This window comes from Bidens hawaiensis, unplaced genomic scaffold, assembly GCF_021521415.1.
Source record: "Bidens hawaiensis isolate Kalapana, Puna unplaced genomic scaffold, B.hawaiensis_p1.1 tig00010256_1, whole genome shotgun sequence".
NCBI lineage: Eukaryota > Viridiplantae > Streptophyta > Magnoliopsida > Asterales > Asteraceae > Bidens > Bidens hawaiensis.
Genome location: NW_027491777.1, coordinates 81,359 through 100,860, shown reverse-complemented (window position 1 = coordinate 100,860; position 19,502 = coordinate 81,359). Strand labels below are relative to the sequence as shown.

Below are 19,502 nucleotides of genomic sequence, written 5' to 3'. Positions count from 1 at the left end.
ATAAACACCAAAATTGATGATTTAATCAATCGAATTGATGTGTAAGAGGCTTTAGAATCATCAATCGATTATGGAATTGCATAAATAACGCACTCAATCGAGCTCTTATTAGGGTTCAAAATATTATGTTTAAACGTTCTGAAACAAACTGAAGAGCTTTAAACATTCTGACCAAAAAAGAGCAACTTTAAACGTTCTAATACATTCAATGAAGTTCTGGGTGTTCAAAAAACAATGAACATCTTTAAACGTTCTAAGAAGTTCAGGTTGTTAAAAAAAGTTTAGAAGTTCTGATAAAGTTTAGAAGTTCTAAGAAGTTCTGCGTGTTAAAAAAAATTTAGAAGTTCTGATAAAGTTTATAAGTTCTAAGAAGTTCTAGGTGTTTAGAACTTCTAAAACTAACAAAAAAAATTAAACACCTATAAACATTAAATTGAACACCGAAATCACTTCATATAATCTCATAATTATCAAACAATCGTCAATCGACCGTTAATTTGATCATTGATTCGATCATATTTACAAAATATGGAACATCTGCAACTGGGTTTCTGCAAATGACGCTTAAAACTTTAAACGTTCAGTTAAAACCCACGACTCAAAACTCAAAATTGATCAATTGAAACTTCAAATTGATGATTAATTGGACCAATTTCAAAGTTTAATTGGTCAATTAATTCAACAATTTCAATTTCAATTGGTCAATTTTATCAACAGGTCGTGACGGAGGAAGATGGTGTACGGTGGACAGGATCGTTGGATGGTGGACGGTGGACAGAATCGTTGGATGGTGACGGATTGCTGAACGGACATGTTGAAGGTGGGCGAAATCGATGGGAGCAACGATTTGATGAATATTACAATATTGCCACCACGTGTTATTTGAAATCGACGAGGATGCGAGTCGCGTACGTAATGTACGATTAGGGGTTATTGTATTGGATCATTTATCATTATTTTATTATTATTGGATTGATTAAAATGATGTTTTATATTATGATTTTAAAATCATACTAACATAAAATATATAATGTCGGGGTTACTGTTTACTAATCGAGTCTTAATCGTTAAAAACTTAAAATCCCTCAACGTTTTGACATTCGTGATTAATAAAAACTAGTTTTTATCTTTCGTATTATGGGGGCTGTTTTACGTTACTCTTTTTTAATATGTATATGCTTTTTTGGGTTTAATTTTATTTATTGTAATAAAATTAATAATATACTTAGAGTTTGATGATAAAATGATTTCACAAATAACTAAGATGTTATAACCCGGTTTAAAAATTATCTGGGTTTGGTAAGACCCAAGACCCGCTTATTTTTTTTACTATAAAATTGTTTCTTAATTATAAATAATATTTTTTTAAAAAAAATCATATAATAATTTTTAGTATATCCTATTTTATAGGATTTTCACATCAATAATTTGGTGAAAATAATTTATAATTTAATGAGATGTTTTAAATCGTTTTAAAAAATATCTGGGTTTGGTAAGACGCATATCTGTGAATTCCGGTAAAATGCATGAGAAGACTCAATTTAAAAATCAAGCAAATCTGAAGACTCCAAAAAAGAGGGGGAGCGACCATGTCGCGACACGTAGGATTTTTATGTTTTCGTTTATATATATTATAGATTTATATATAGTGCTTGGATCAAATACAAATGAAATTAACGTGCTAATTGTGATAATCAAAGAAAGTAATTATGTAAACTTGTATATCGTCGATATTAACTGCATATGTTATATAGTAAACTACACTATTTTAGGGAAATTTCCTTAAAATACATCAAAGTTAACATATTAATCAGTATTTTAAAAACCGGTTCAAACCGGCCGGTTGAACTGATTAAACCGGATTTCGCACAATAATCCAGTATTTTGAGCCCGGTATTTTTGGCCGGTTTGCTAAAAATCATACCGGCGGTTTTTTTTTTCTAAAATATCGGTTTTTACCGGCAAATTGGTTTTAAATCTAAGAAATGTTTTATATTTGCTGCCATATTTTTCAAAATTGCTTTTAACCCAATAATTAACGTTCAAACGTGTAAACTTTAGGACTATTTATTAACAATTGAGTGCTTTTATATTATTGTTTATAATATGGAATAACTTTTAGGTTATTTTTTGTTTTGGAATCATTTAAATTTGGGTTATTTTTGGAGTTGAAGTTGAATTTATATGAAATTATAAGGTAAACTATTGAACCGGTTGAACCTCCCGGTACCAATCGGTTGTACCATTTTTTAGCTCAATCCAGTATGAGTGAAAAATCAGTTTTTAAAACATTGATATTAATAACTAATTTCATTCCCGTTCCCTTTCTCCTAATTCACATACCGTCTTCTTCGCGTTTGAAGTTTCCCGATTTCGTCCCCACTAGTTTTGATTGATAAGCCACAAAATCATGTGTATTTAATTTGCATAATCATAGAAATCCAACTCGTAGTTTTAGCTGATTATTATCCTGAATATTATTTTATAGAGTCATTCCAAGCGAAGGGTAGAAACTCATTTGAAACTTGAATTCTTCTACCATACTCATTTTAATTTTAACATATACCGCTCGTTAAAATAACATGGAACACAATCATAACAATTAAAGATACATCTTACTGTATCTAATTAACAGTTAAAAATACATTTCACTGTATCTAATTATCGTATCATAAAATTTCAACAAGATTTTGAATATTTTTTTCTAAACAGTGATTACATAAAAAAAACAAAAAAGGAAGAGAAAGTGGAGACTAAAATTAGAAACATAGTTTTGATGGTATTTAATTATAAAACGAGGTTGTTTTAAGGTAAAATTAACCAAAACGACATAGTTTTGATAGGTTTTGCATATAAGCTTAGTTTAGGTATGTGACAACCCCATATTCACTTCCCCCTTTATACATTTATGCAATGTTTTAAAACCGGTATTTTACTTGTACCGGACTGGGCTAAAAAATGGTACAACCGGTTGAGCCGGGTTATATACCGGAAGGTTCAACTGGTTGAATAATTTACCTTATATTTCTTATAAATGTAACTTTAATGCAAAAATAACCCAAAAGAAAATGATTTCATAACAAAAAATAATCCAAAAGTTAATCCATATTAAAAAAATAATGCAAAATCACTCAATTTTTTAAAAAAACGTTCTAAAGTTTACACATTTGAATGTTAATTGCAAGGTTAAAAGTAATATTGAAAAAATACGGGCCGCAAATATCAAAAATTTCTCAGACATAAAACTGGTTTGCTGGTAAAAACCGATATTTTAGAGAAAAACCGCGTTCTAGCAAACCGGCCAAAAATATCGGACTCAAAATACCGGCCTTCTGTGCAAAATCCGGTTTAACCGGTTCAACCGGCCGGTTTGAACCGGTTTTTTAACACTGCATTTATGATTTATAACATTTTTTTATCATTATTTATATTTTATGAATCAATAAGGTATGTTATTACGTATATTATTAAATTTAATTTTTTCTATGTATTTTTTTTTAACCACGGACTATATTATAGTAGTAAGCATTAAAGGGAGAGATATTTTATTAAAAGTAAATAAATAATCATAACTTTTATAAAGGAATGTTAACATACAAATGAAATTAACGTGTATAAATCACGTTTAGACGTTAATTTCATTGAATAATATATGTCCAATTAAATTTACAACTAACAGTTAGTTGTAGTAACAAACTAACAATATCCAGTTTCCTTCGGAAACAACTACTACCAGACATGGCTACTCTGCTTCAGTTCCCCTTGTCTTCCATTTCTCAAAAAACACAACTCCACACAGCCAACGATCATCGAATGTTATTCCGAATATCTGCTCAATCACGAGACACAGTCTGTGTTTTACTTTTACACTACAATTAGGGTTTACTGTTTATGTTAAAAAATTGTTTATAGCTTATGAATTCTAACAAACTCTTATCTTCTACAGGTACAGAAGACGATAGACCCAGTCTCGCGTGTCGAGTACACCCCCGGCGTGCTTGATCATGTTTTCCTCAAGTTATTTCGCAATAAGATGGCGCAGGTAAAGTAACAAATTAAGTAACAACATTAGTTACTCGTTGCCTTTTATTTTGATGTAAACACTACTTGTTTGGTAATATAACGTTTGTACCCGCCATGATGCGGCAATACATTAACGTGCATTCGATTGGCAGAAGTTCGTTATGATACCAACACTAACTTGAAAACATAGTGAAAAATAGTAGTGACACTGATATAAATTATAATATAAAAGTTAACATATTAAAAAAAAAACAAATACAACTTATGATCAAAGTTTCAAAGCAATACGAATTTGGTTGGTGTCAGTTAGCTTCGTTATTAAACTGACCACTGAACTTAAAGATTAAATGTAAAAACGAATACTCGTATAACTTATTATACAAAAAAATAACTCATTTAAAACGATGTTTATTGGGTCGGTAAAACTCGGGCGTTACAGCGGTAATTAGACGCGAATTGGGTCGATTTCGGTTACGGTCATTACGACACGAAAGAGGAACTAAAAACAAAGCAAAACATTGACCGGTACCCGGGCGTTACGGCGGCTAGTCGACACGAGTTGGATCGGTTTCGGTTACGTTCGTTACGATACCGAAACTAAAAAGATAATCAAAATATTGTATGACATGTCACAAGTTGGTGCCGCCACGTGAACCAATGATGTTTGTTACGGTTTTAGAACATAAAAAAACAACTGTCAGTAGAACCCTGCCGTTACGGCAGAGAGTCGATCTGAATTGGGTTAGTTTTGGTTACGTTCGTTACAATACCTGAACCGAAATAAAAAAAATTGAATGATGTGTCAGAAGCTGGTGCCGCCACGTGGACCAGTTACGGTCTTGCGACACCAAGCTTCTCAAATGTTATATATAATAGTAATAATGTTCTTAATCGACACAAGTAGTGTTTACATCCGGAAAAAAAGGCAAACTAGCAACATGCTGCGTCGCTAGCCCCTTATTGAATGGCAAAACTAAGTCGTTTAAAATTACATTCATAGATAACTGATTATGACGAGACGAAATGATGTAATTTTGTGTTGCGGAATTATTTTACAGGAAGTGGGATGGGATTCGGAGAAGTTGGGTTATGATGGATTAATAGATGTAGCGAATCGTCTTATGCTTGCCAGAACCAACTCTGAAACCAAAGACGCAGCGGTATGTTATAATTCCCTGTTCTTAATTCATAATCCTGCCAAATTGCAGCTATTCATAACGTAACTTTGTAACGTAACTTTAGGTTCGCATATTAAGATCGTTGTTTCCTCCGTTGTTGTTAGAGCTTTACAAAATGCTAATAGCTCCTATCGCTCAAGGAAAAGTCGCTGCTATGATGGTTGGTGAGTTCCGCATTGTAATTTCTTTATAATTCTCCATCTTTACAAGCATATATTGAATAAGGAGGTGTTTGGGATTACCTTGTAAGTGTGAATGGATTTTTAAGTTTGAACTTTGAAGATATCCAGTTGAATACTTAAGATAAAGTTACATGAATCTTTAAGTGACCTGAACTTGATGAACACTGTCATAATAGCAGTAAATAATCAATTTATCACAACTTCAAACAACAAATGCATATCCCAACACTATCTCTTTGATTATGATTATTTCATATTAAAGATTGACAAGTAAAATGGGACCTTTATGGAGGTGGTACAAAGATGGATTAAATCTATATCATGTAGACCATGGTTAATTGATAAATTATAAGTTGATGTTATGAGAGGTGTTTTTGTTGGTATTTTAAAGGGATTACTCTATAAAAGATTAACCAAGTTTCAAAACCGTTCCAATCCGATCACTCATAAAATGTTTTGTTCCAATCAGTCACTAAAGTTTCCTTTGTGAGATCTTTTACCTGGATAGCAGGTTATGTAGTTTTTCTTTTATTTTTAAACAGTTTGACATTGCAAAATATTTTTTAGAAGATTGAGAAAAATAATTTTTAATTACGAAAAATTGCAAAAAAAAATAAAAAAAAATTGCAATGTTTCAGTTTTTTTTTTTTTTTTTTATTTTCGCAATTATTTTTTTTCCTCAATTTTTACTAATTTTGTCAAATTTTTTAAAAATATTTTGCAAAGTCAAAACTATTTAAAAAAACCTACATAACTTGCTATCCATGTAAATATCTAGGATTATAACACAAAGAAAATTTAGTAACCTGATTTGAACAAAACATTTTATGAGTGACCTGATTGAAACAGTTTCAAAACTTTCACTATTCTATAGTTTAATCCCTATTTTAAATTATTCTTAGTAATAAACGTGTGTATGTGTGTTTCTCTGGAAGCAAGGGTGACCGCACTATCGTGTCAGTGGCTCATGGGTACTTGCACTGTCAACAATGTTGATCTTCCCGACGGATCATCGTTACCAAGTGGGGTAATGATTTGTTATTTTCCAAATTCCATCGTCAGCTGCGATATGCATGTCATCTTGATCAACCCCTTCGGGTTGGGTGTGGTTCTTGATATAGGTGTTTGTCGAAAGATGCAAGTATCTAGAGGAGAGTAAATGTGTGGGAATATGTGTGAATACATGTAAACTTCCTACCCAGGTCAGTATTGAGTTTTCAGATTCATTTTGTATTGTCATAAGGAATTGATATTTGGTATACTGGATGGTTGATCATAATTGGATTTGGTTTGCAGGAGTTCTTTATGGATCACATGGGAGTTCCTCTTCTTATGAAGCCAAATTTCGAAGATTATAGCTGTCAGGTAAAGAACTCTAGCACGTATCAGTTAGCTCGTTATCTTGTTTTGGTGTTAACTTAACCAACAAGGGGCCAACATGCAGTTCAAATTTGGTGTTTCTCCACCAGAAGAGGATAACACTTTAAAGGAACCTTGTCTGGAGATATGTCCCAATGCCACCCGTCGCAGAACAGCAACAACCAACACACTTTAAATGAAGTGCCCAAAGACATAAAAGATTGATATTTGTAACAGTCAACTTTGTTAAACGCGTTCAGATACAAAGATGTCATAAACACAGATTCAACACAAATATGATAGCAGGTTTCAGTATAGATCTAAAATGGTTCTACTTGATAAATGGTAAACTCAAAGTTAGAAAAGATGGATAAAAGTTTTTTTTATCTGTCAAAATCAATGTAGTGATACTAAATAAAGTGAAATCATACTATTCTAAAGTATTTTGACAACCAACTGTCACCCATAACTACCTGTCATAAATATGGCAAACTCCACTGTCAGGTGAATATAAATTTGGTAACTACACATGTGAAATCAAACATTTGTAAACAAAACAATAACATGAATCGGCAAATAAGGTTTTGCGTAGCATGCAATACTTTAGGGCCACTCATGGTTCATCGGTCCCATCCAGAAGGCCGCCTCCTTTCTCTAGGACGGTCTTTTGATCTGCATAAAATATAAGTTGTTAATGCAACAGCTCTAAGCCTCAATGTATAATGTAGTAATATACTCCACAAGTAGCAATTTTGACACGTTCACTTAAAATTGGTCAGTATTTTTGTTGTAAGAAAAATAAAGTAAAGTCTTGAGCGTGGACTTGACTGGCCCGTTTCTATTGCCCAACCCTTCTAATACAACCCCAAAAAATTAGCAATAGAAAGTTTCAATCTGGAAAATCACCTATCAGAGCTCCCTTGGCTTCCATGTCCTGTGTTCTGACTAGGAGCGTTGCCAGCTGGCATGTGAGCCAAACTTGGAGAACCGGTGGTCGTAGAGGGAGAACGTACATCTCCACCTATGGAACCACCCGAAACAAAACCGGGTAAAACCATTTTCTTGTTACTGTTAATTAGACCTTGATTTTGAGAATTCGACGAAGCTGCAACAAAGCTGCTTTTGAACTGAGCCATAACTCCCGATCTAAGTGAATTAACAGCTGAACTACGACCGGTTGATGAGGCAGCTTTGGGTTCTGAATTGTATCCTATCCCCAAGCCAAAGTCCACACCACGCACACCTCGATTGCCACCTCCCCTTCCTTTTGCCCTTTTCCCACCTGCACAAATATGAAAGAGATCAAAATGGTGGTAATGACCAAAACAGCAAAAAGCTCACTTCAAGAATAAGCTTAAATAGCTTAGTGAATATATACAGTTATACACGCAAATACAGTCTGAGTATATGGTAAAAAGTCACGTAGCATAAAAGAATATCAAGAAAAAATACCTCCTTTTCTAGCGTCTCTCTTGGATCTAAACCTCCCATCCTGAAAATTTAAAGTAAAAAACATTACCCGCGATGATTTGTATGAACTTTCATGATGAACAAGTAATGTCACTGTTATCATATGTAATGCATATCCAAATCATATTCAAAAATAAAGGGAAAACACATAAATAGTAATTTGTATAAGATAATGCATTGTACAATATGTGCAAGTGAACAAACAAAAGGTATCTCTGATTACAATTTGTGTTAAGAAAATACGGAATTTTCTCCTTGTTTCAAAAGGTGGTAATTGCTAGGTTTAGACGGTCAACATTTTTAATTTCTAAAAGTGGTAATTGCATTAGAGGATAATAGATCTCTTAAGCACATATGACATAAGCAAGTATACTTAAGAAAACAAAGTCAATAACAAGAAAAAAAAATTACCTTCATAGCAAGGTCCATAAGTTCCATCGACACATTTTGACCAGCTGCAATCAAGCTATTGACCAACTCTCCAGCAAAACGGGCCTCTTTATGTGTGATAAGAGTGTAAGCAGTCCCATCTTTATCACCAGCCCGACCTGTTCTCCCAATTCTATGCACATGCATGTCCATATCTCTAGCAATATCAAAATTAACCACCGACTTAATCGACTTAATGTCAAGACCACGCGCAGCAACATCAGTTGCAACAAGAACATGGTATGTCCCACTTTTAAACTTTTGCAATGTCTCCATACGAGACGCCTGATCTTTATCACCATGAAGCGCAGCAACTTTAAACCCTTTTTGCAATAACTGACTTTCTATCTCATCAACCGTTGCCTTCTTTGACCCGAAAACCAATACATCACCATTATCAATCAGTTCTGGAAGCTTTTCAAGCAGCCAATTCATCTTCTCTGAATCAGAAACAAGTACTTGAACTTCTTGAGTGATATCCTCATTAGCCATCCCAATCTCACCAACGGTAACTCTCACAGGATCAGTAAGTATTTCCCTTGCAAGCTTCTCAATTTTTCTAGGCATTGTCGCTGAAAAAAGCAACGTTTGGCGATCCGGACGAATTTGACCTACAATTGACCTTATCTGCGGTTCAAATCCAAGATCAAACATTCTATCAGCCTCATCAAGAACCAAATAAGTAGCTCTTAACATATTCAGCGCCTTCATCTTCAACATGTCTATTAACCTCCCAGGTGTAGCAATAACAATCTCACACCCCGACTTCAATTCTTTAAACTGCTCAAGTTTCGACATCCCACCATAAACCGCAGACACGCGAATACCATACACTTTTGCAAATTTCTTCGCCTCTAAATATATTTGATGCGCTAATTCTCTAGTAGGCGCACAAACTACTCCTATCGGCCCCTCCTCTTTAGCCAACTCGGGTTGATCCATAATATGAACAATCATCGGAAGAACAAACGCAGCCGTCTTACCTGAACCAGTTTTTGCAATGCCAATAATATCCCTCCCGGATAACACAATCGGCAAAGATTGACACTGTATTGAAGTAGGCTTTTCATAAGCTTGTTTCGCAATCGCTTTCATCAACTCTGCAGAGAAACCAGCTTCTGCAAATGTCTTTATCGGCCTTGGAACATCAAAGCCTGCAACACGAATCGCCAAACTATTTCGATACTCCGCAACCTCTTGCTCACTCATACCTGATATAAAACATAATAATAAACAACACTTATATTAAAACTAATATAAACAATATATAGAGTTATAAATGTCGGGCTTGAATCAAATACAAATTAAATTAACGTGCTAAATCAAGTAGTGTAATTATATTATACAACATAATGCAATTACACTATGCTGCATATATACTATGTTGTATATATATAATTACACTACTTGACTCTTACAATTAGCACTATAAACATTTAATACCTGAAACGGATGATTTCTCTTCATAAAAATCTTTATTAAACGGTTCGTAATCAATCGAACCATGATCCAACGCGGCAATCGGCTCAATCTTCCTCTTATCAACAACAATCGGATTATCATCCGAATCATACTCCAACAACCCCGCATCCACCGCCTTGGCAGCAGCATACACCTCCTCATCCGAATTATACCCGGCGTGCAGAGCATCAGACGCCAACGTCAACGCAACATCCTTCTTGGCTCTCAAATAACTCTCCATCGGATCATCCTCCTCATCATCTCTATACTTCTCCTCCGCCTTCGGTTTCGAAGGCGGTGGGGCCCTCACCTCCTCATGAATCCCCTCCATAAAGGCGTCCAGCGGGTCGATTTCGCCATCGTCTGGTGCAGCGGGTGGTTCGGTGTGGTTTTCGGGGTCGATGTCGTATTCGATGTTGTCGAGGTCGGTGTCTTCGAAGTGGTCGTGGGAGCGAGAGGAGGATGTTGATGTTGGTGGGACGTAGAGGCGTTGGGGTGGTTGAGGGTGGTTGAAGGTGTAGGTGGATTGTTTGTTGATGTTGAAGCCTTCGAATCCAAACTTACGCTTGGACATTGAATTGGATTGAAATGAAACCCTAGGTTAGGTTAGGTTATGGTGGTTATTAGATTGAATTTGGAAGATTGGGGATAAAGATATAGAATTATATAGATATAGATATAGATATAGATATAGACAAACCCTAGGTCTAGGTCTGGTGGTTTAACGAAGGGGTTTTGGTAATGTTTGGGGTGAAGGCGGTGGTGGTGCTATGGTGGTGGTAATCGGTGGCAAGGTCAGGGTAAGTTTGCTTGTAGGAAGATAAATGATTTTAAGTGATTTGTTTTTCAGTCAATAAAAATAAACGTTTTTAATTGTTTTTCTGAGTTTGTGATCACGTGTAATTACACAATTATACTATTTGATAAACCATTCTAGTAGAATAATTATATAATTACTCTATGATGTAATTAATTTATTACTCTATTTGTATATATAATTATCATACTTGATTCTCACATTTAGCAAGTTAATTTCATTGTACATTTACATTCCCCTATGTGTGTATAAATTTTTTCCAAGGGTATATATACTCTACTTGATTATCACGTTTAGCACGTTAATTTTATTTGTATGTTAACATTCCCATATATATATATATATATAAGGTAGGGTTAACGTAAAAAAACAATATTTTTGTGAGAAGCATAAGAATAGATGTATAACCTTGGATATAAAATCTAATGGTTGAGATTGATAGTTTTTAAAAGTTGTATAGTTTTATATTTACATGGTATAGTGTCCTATTTAGGTGGTGTACTTATATTTAAAGAGTAAAGTGCCAAAATCGTCCCTGAGGTTTGGTCATTTTTGCGACTTTAGTCCAAATAGTTTCTTTTTTGCAACTGCAACCTTGAGGTTTTATGATTCCTGCCAGTATCGTCCAAATCACTAACTCAGTTATTTTTTATCGTTAACACAGGGGTAATATGGACATTCCCTATATTTATTTTTCTTATATAATAATAATAATAATCATAATAATAATTATAATCATAATAATAATCATAATATAAATATAAGTAATTAAATCCAACCCCCATCCCCATCCCCACCCCCACCCCCACCCATGACCGCTTTCTTCCTCATGCCCTTGTCGGCCACACCTCGTACACCGCTTCCACTTCTCCGGCAACCAAACCCCGCCAATCGCCACCACCTGCAAAGCTGCGACCACCGGCGAAGCCTTACAACCCGACAAAAACAAATTTCCAGTTGACATCCCCTTGCCCTAATTCCTGAAACCTCAAGGTTTACGATGAAATACGGAGAGAGTAGAGAGATTAGCGGTTCAAGGCTGAACCCCATCACTGTCGCTGCCTGAAACATCCACCGCCGACGCCTTTAGAGACCACCAATACCTCAATCGATTACTATGTCTGTTTAGGTGTGAAATTGTTTGAGTGAGAAACTAGCGGCTAAAGGTTTACGATGAAGAAGATGCGACAGTGGTATGTTGTTAATTTTGTGGTTTATTTTGTATGTTTAGCTTGGTATAAGAAATAGACACATTGATGAGTCGCCGGAGACGATGGTGGTTGTGGGCAGTGTTGTGGAGGAGGCGTTGTCTGGAGGGGGTGGGAGATGAGGGGTCGTATCGTTTCAGGATCTTGAATTGGTGACGAAAGAAAGTTCTTTATCGTTGCCACCGTCATCGGAGTTCATGGAGGTTTAAAGAAAGAAATGAAAAGCAAAAAATGAATTTTTTTTGGGGAAACGTTCTGGTGATTCTTGTCGTTCTTTTATGTATGGTATTTCTTTTATATTATTATAAATTTGTTATTTATTAAATGATTTAATAAAGAAAACAATAAAATGTCCAAAATACCCTTTGAGTTAACAGTATAAATTAACAGAGTTAGCTATTTGGACGATATCGGCAGCAATCAGAAAACCTCAAGGTTGCAGTTGCAAAAAAAGAAACTATTTGGACTAAAGTCATAAAAATGACCAAACCTCGGGGACGATTTTGGCACTTTACTCTATTTTAAAGCATTCTCACACTTCTCACAAAACAATTGTTTTTTATTTGAACCCTTTTTCTATATATATATATATATATATATGGGGGATAGATCATGCGATAAGTGATTTTATAGCGAGAAGTGCGAGAAATGAATCTGAGTCATTGATTATGTTGATCAATGGTTCATAATGATAATGTCATTCTTGTAATAAACTAGTGGGCTCACCCGCCGCGATGCGTCGTAGTTGGGTGCCCACCGGATGTGTGTGTTGGTCGACGGATTGGGTGTTCATATTGTTCTGGCAGTATATGTTTGCATAGATATACATGTCTAGTTAACATACATTTGAGTTGCACATGCTAGTATAGGCTACATAATACATAGGACATTTTGAAACCCAAGTTGCCTTATATCATATAGTTGGGTATTTTTGGGTTTACATATACAAAAAAATGCAGCATTGTGATGTTAGATGTCTTCTGTCTATTTCCCAAAAAAAGCTTATGTACCCATGTTCTTCATTGTATCTTTTGCTTCTTTTCTCCTTGATATTAAAACCCTTGTGAGGTATATTAAAAGTTAAGAACTGACAGCTGATTGACGCCTACAAACAAAAGCAAACAGATTATATGACATCAAGGGTGTATCGGTCAAACTTCAGTTTTAGGAAAGTCAGCCAAAATTGCGACTCGTTTCAGATTTGACTAAAATGCATTTTTGTCCAACGACATGGTTAAAAATTAAGTTGCAATTGGTATCAATGGTTTTATATTTAAGTAATCTTTTGTTACCAATTTACAACTACTTTTTGGAACTGCATTTTGACCAAACTGCGCTTCATATCAGATTTGACCATAATGTCCTTGAGAACATATTCGACCTACGCATTGTAGCAGTTTCGTTTTTTTAAAAAAAGTTTAGTACCTGATGTTTCTTGCACTGGCCTATTGGATTTAGGGTCTGGTGTAGGTGGTGGAGACCTGACGATCTTCGCGCGAATCACTATATGATAAAACCAACAGCATACAGCATACACAGTATCTAAAAACTGACACAACCACAAAATGAGACAAATCATTAACGAAAACACAGCCCAACAATGACAAAACAACCTATGAGCTAATCACATGAAGGAATCAAGTATCCATGAAGAAGTAATTTGAATGACACTAAATGAGACGAAAACACCACACCACTGACACAAATTGACTACTTGGAAAGATATCTACCTGAGCAACAATTTGGTTTGTTCCTGTATGCACTTCATAATTAATTCTACATGAATACTAATTTGAGGACAATCACTAACTCTCATTTTCTACTTGATTAAATTAGAACAAAATGAGAAAAAAAAATTCCGTCAAACCAAACCAGCAACCATACACAACAATATGGTAGCAAACATCATATAAACCTACCAAACAACGTAACAAATGAATAAACTAAAACACAAAATAGTGACCTGCCAACCGCTGACCAACACATACGATATTCCACAAATAAATACAATACTCGTAACCTTTAACCAAAACAGAGCATACATAAATCTATTATTATCAAGATCAAGCCAAAACATTTTAAGGAAAAGGGTAACTACAACTGCACATTCATTAACATTAAATTGAAACTAATTTCATAACTCCACCAAACAAAGTAGAGTGGAAAATAACATCAAGATTCAAAACCAACTGCGTTTTATTGATCCTAAAATTGCAGACTCATATCCTTTTGTGAAATTTTTCTAGACTTTCTGACCCAAACCCATAATGACCTAAAGCCTTTCTGACCCGCAACTAAATTTAGAATATAAAAATGGCAACGACTAACATAAACTTGAAACCTGAAGCCTTTCTGACCCAAATCAATAGTCTTCACAATTATATTGCTAACACACATACATATAAGAACAACTATATAAGAAATCCATAAGACGGTGTGTTTCCTATTAGATATAACTAATCAAAGGATCAAACTACTATAGTCATAAAAGACACCAAGTCAATAGTAACATCACGTAATTAAAATCACTTCATACCTTGTCTTTGGTGGAATGCCCAATTGAAGCATTTTCGTTCCATAAGACTCCTTCCACATGTGCAACAGCATGCTAAATGAACTCCAAATGCCAAAGATAGCAAAATCAGTAATACTCGGTGAAATCAAAGTGTAATGAACAAAAGCCAGTAGACTAAAGTGGTTTGTGACATGTATTGTACAACTCATCTAGTTCCCACTTTGATTGATAATATCAGCATCAACATCAAGAAAAGCCAGCAGACTAAAGTGGTCTTAAAAATTTTGTTACTGAAATCCTAACCAAAGTAATTGGTCACACAATTGATGGAGAAAAACTAAAAAAAAATACATACCAGAATCGGGATTGATGATGAATGTGGTAACCGTAATTGATAAAAAAGAAGGAAAATAAGCCAAATTAAGGTAAGAACACGCCACCACACACCGCCCCTACGGTTATGAAATCACCAGCAACCACCATCTGATATAACACTGCACACACCACGTTACGAAAGCCAGCAATGGACGGCAGGTTGAGACAGACGATAAGAGGCCACCAGACCACTACAACTGCTGTAAAACATCACCGGACCACCACCGCCACCTAGGGTTTTCAAGTAGAACCCGGTAGCAGTAGGTTGGCCTCGTACATCGGCGGAAAACACCACCGCCGCCTAGGGTTTCCAAATACAACTCGGCAGCAGTAGGTTTACCGGAAATGGAACCGAAGGCATTGAAAATGAAGGTACCATATGTATTAAGATGGCGTCGTTGAAGGTGGTGGCCGGAGGTGGTGAGGCGAGTGGTGGTAGCAAGAGAAAGAAGCCAAAGAGAGAAGCAGTGCGGTGGTACAAAAAGGGCGTCAGAGACTTATATGTGTCTGTTTACAATAAACACTCGTCATTGAAACGTGTAAACAAAACAGAAATAGCCAGGACACCTGGCAAAAATACAGACTACCAAATTGTGTACAAACGTAGAAGCATGTGGTACAAACTCATGGTGCACAACACTCCCGATATTATAAGTATATAAATATGCAAATCATTTATAAGGTTTTTAATAGAAAAAGGATAGTTTGATCATATTCTACCATAACAAAAATCTCAATTAATAAGTTCCCTAAACATTTGCTCAAATCATTTAATGAATTAAATTAACATAATATTCATATCCCAATGTTTGAATGTCAAGGTTTAACTTCATTTTCTTGTTTTTCCTTTTGTTTCAAATACTGAAATACATGCTAACGTGCATGTTTAAATTATTACAAATTATTTTCATAAAATACACATAATCATTTTGTGTTTTTTCTTTTGGTTCGAATTGTATTTTCTTTTATTTCAAATTATTTTTCATAGTACTAGACAATTTTCATATTGAAGACACCTACAGGTTTCAAATTATTTTATATTATATAATATTGTGTGGGTTCATATAAACTCGATGTAGATGATATCATGAATATGTATGTAATTATTTTGCAAGTGTAGGTTATTAACATTGTCCGTCATTTATTATATGTAGTTTAATGTAAAAAATATTAAAGCTTATTTTGTACTGTGTAGGTTTATATGTTACTGTAGGTGGTATTTAGAATTGTGTATATGTATATTATATCATTTGTAGGTTCATATATGTATTGTGTAAGTGGTATTTTGATTTGTGTATGTGTAAATATTATCGCATGCCGAATCATTTATGTATCGTGTAAGTTCATATATATACTGTGTATGTGATATTTTGAATTGTGTATGTGTAAATTTTATCATGTGTATGATCATATATGTACTGTGTAGGTGGTATTTCGAATGATGTATGTCTAAATTTTAGCGTTTGTAGCTTCATATATATACTGTGTAGGTGTTTCAAATTATGTATGTGTAAATTTTATCATGTGTAGGAACATTTATGAATAAAGTATAAAGTTGAAAATCTAACTAGATTATGTAAGTTTACGAACAAATTAATAATAGATTAAAAATACATAAAACAAACAATTTAAAAGAAAAAGTGTTAGTTACTTAGTCATATTTCTTGATAAAGTGGAAATAGGAATAAATAGATTATTTTATGGTAAATGAAACTAGTTAAATTTTAAAATATTTATATTAAAAAACACAAAATGTGTAACTTATCCCAAATATTAGTTACTTGTCATATATGGAAAAAAAAAAACTTTGTACTAAAATACCCCTTCTATTAAAATAAATCATAAATAAAAGTAAAATTATGATTGGTTGTAATGACTTCTCGCAATAAGAAACACTTCTGAAATGAACCTAATCCTATATATATATATATATATATATATATAGAAAGAGAGAGAGAGAGAGCAAGGTTAAAATAAGAAGTGAATTTTTACTAAAAAGTGTAGAAAATGTGTATCACCATTAGATCTAATAAAACACGCTACAACTAAAATAAAACACACCGCACAATAAACACATTTTAATATCCACCGTCAGATCAGCATATCTTATGCACCAGATTACTTCTTACACTTCTTAGACACACTCCGCTTCTTATTTTAACCCCACCCTATATATATATATAGGGGATAGTTTATGCGAGAAGTAAAATTACAGCGAGAAGTCAATCTGGACCACTCATTTTATTTTCAATCTTGAATATTAAAAATATATGAAAAAAATATTAAAGTAATATAAATGTATTCTCTCTCCCATTAATATATATAATTAAACTAATGCAAGTTACACTTCTAACTAATACTCCCTCCGTCCCATTTTAAATGTCATGGGACCCAAAACACACAAATTAAGAAATGTTTGATCATTTTATTTTATGAGTTGTAAAATAACAATAATGTCCTTTAAGTTATTATGGCTAAAAACCATTTTTCTTCCTTGGCTAAAAAATTGAACTTATAATATTAAGGGCACAACTGAAAGTTGAATTTATATGTATAGAAATGATATTTAAATTGGGACAACCAAAAATAGAAAAATGAACATTAAAAATGGGACGGAGGGAGTATAATTAATCTAATCACAATAACTAAAAAGATTTAAAAATTAATAAATCCATAAAACAATAAATTAATCTTTACATTTTTTTACGTTATCTCTTGAATTCATCCTACTCAACTATAATTTTTTTCTATAACTCTACAAAATTTTCCTACATATCTTTAATTTTTTCGTACACGTCTAAATTTGTTTCCTACACATTTTTAATTTTTTCATACGCATGTTTTTTGTCATTCACATATTTAAATGTTTCCTACGTATATATAATTTCTTCATACACATCTTTAATTTTCTCATACACATCTTAATTTCTTTCCTACACATCTTTAATTTTCTTATGCACAAAATATATTTTTTCCTACACGTCTACAATTTCGCTGTACCCTTTTTTCTTTGGTCCTACACATCTTCAATTTTTCCTACGCATATTTAGTTTCTTCCTACACATCTTCATTTTTTTCCCTACACATGTTTAATTTTCTCATACACATCTTATAGTTTTTTCTACACATCTTTTTTCTTCTCATACGCATCTTATTTCTTTTCCTACACATTTCAGTTTCTTCGTACACAATTTTTTCCGTCTTACACATATTCAAATTATTGTTTTTCAAAATAGCAATCGATGATGAAGATACTATTTTGCTTAAATGTTACAAATTAAAAACTTTTTATTGGTGAAAAAACAACAAATTTAAATCTTACACTAACATATAATAAAATAAATAAATTATAACTTGCAATTCATAAAATTTTGAGCTTTTATTTAGAGATAGATGAGATAAATTAAATAATGTATATTTTTCTTGTCGAAAACATGCTTGTCAAAATTGACAAGTTTGTTTTCCCAGTAGATTTTGTAATTCTAGACATGGAAGAAGACACAAGTGTACCTCTGATTTTAGGAAGACCCTTCTTAGCCACTGCAAAGGTTATTATTGACGTTTGCACCGGCAAACTCACTCTCAAGGTCAATTATGAGGCAATCACTTTTGACATAGGAAAATATATGCAATATCCGCAACATCATGATGACACAATATACTGTGTTGACATCATAGATTCCATCGTGAGTTGCTATATGCGAGATTCCTCTATTGATAAACCGCTAGAAACACAAGTCTTAGACAAAACACTCAACATACCCATTTTCTTTTAGAAAACGAAAATATCAATGATAGTTATTAAGAAGCATTAGAAATAGTATATGAAATCAACGAATGTAATGAAAAATCAAAAACATCACTTGAAGAACCACCAGCCTTAGAATTAAAAAAACTACCAAACCATCTCGAATACGCCTTTCTAGAAAAAGACTCTCAACTCCCAGTAATTATTTCATCTCACATTTCTAAAGAAGAGAAAGACGAACTTCTTAAGGTTCTTAAGAGTCATAAGAAGGCCATCGCATGGAAGATCATGGATATCAAGGGCATATGTCCATCCTTTTGTACTCACAAAATTCTCATGGAGGAAGAATACAAACCCGTGGTCCAACATCAAAGACGTATCAATCCCAACATGCAAGATATGGTGAATAAGGAAGTAATCAAACTATTTGATGCTGGATTAATCTATCCAATATCATATTCACCTTGGGGCAGTCCAGTTCAAGTAGTACCCAAGAAGGGAGGAATGACTGTCACACCTCGGCTTAGGGCCTAGGCGTATGACCAATAGTTGGTACCTGTTTTGTAAATACATCAGAGTTGCGGGTTATATTAGCGGAAGACTTTGGTTGAATAAAATATTAGTTTATTTGAAAACTTCTCGGATAATAAATACCCGGTGTTTGATTTATAAAGCTTGTTGAAATACCGTTTGCAATATTTTAATAATTAAAAACTGAGCCATCATTACCTTGCGAG

General features: G+C 33.8%; 2 protein-coding genes across 2 annotated transcripts; one reads left to right on the top strand and one right to left on the bottom strand.

Moving 5' to 3' along the window:
- The first annotated feature begins 3,695 nt into the window (after positions 1 to 3,695).
- Positions 3,696 to 6,991, top strand: LOC143534666 (beta-carotene isomerase D27, chloroplastic-like). Its single transcript, XM_077029102.1, has 8 exons — positions 3,696 to 3,849; positions 3,947 to 4,042; positions 5,082 to 5,183; positions 5,266 to 5,365; positions 6,319 to 6,410; positions 6,505 to 6,585; positions 6,680 to 6,748; positions 6,828 to 6,991. Exons 1-8 carry the CDS (start codon positions 3,739 to 3,741, stop codon positions 6,936 to 6,938), a joined length of 762 nt encoding a protein of 253 aa, XP_076885217.1. The 5' UTR covers positions 3,696 to 3,738; the 3' UTR covers positions 6,939 to 6,991.
- Positions 6,992 to 7,191: 200 nt separating this feature from the next.
- On the bottom strand, positions 7,192 to 10,726 carry LOC143534664 (DEAD-box ATP-dependent RNA helicase 24-like). The gene is made up of 5 exons (XM_077029100.1): positions 10,085 to 10,726; positions 8,624 to 9,852; positions 8,195 to 8,234; positions 7,649 to 8,024; positions 7,192 to 7,414 (listed from the first exon to the last, which is right to left on the bottom strand). The coding sequence occupies exons 1-5, from the start codon at positions 10,674 to 10,676 to the stop codon at positions 7,363 to 7,365; spliced, it is 2,289 nt and encodes a 762-aa protein (XP_076885215.1). The 5' UTR covers positions 10,677 to 10,726; the 3' UTR covers positions 7,192 to 7,362.
- Positions 10,727 to 19,502: the final 8,776 nt, after the last annotated feature.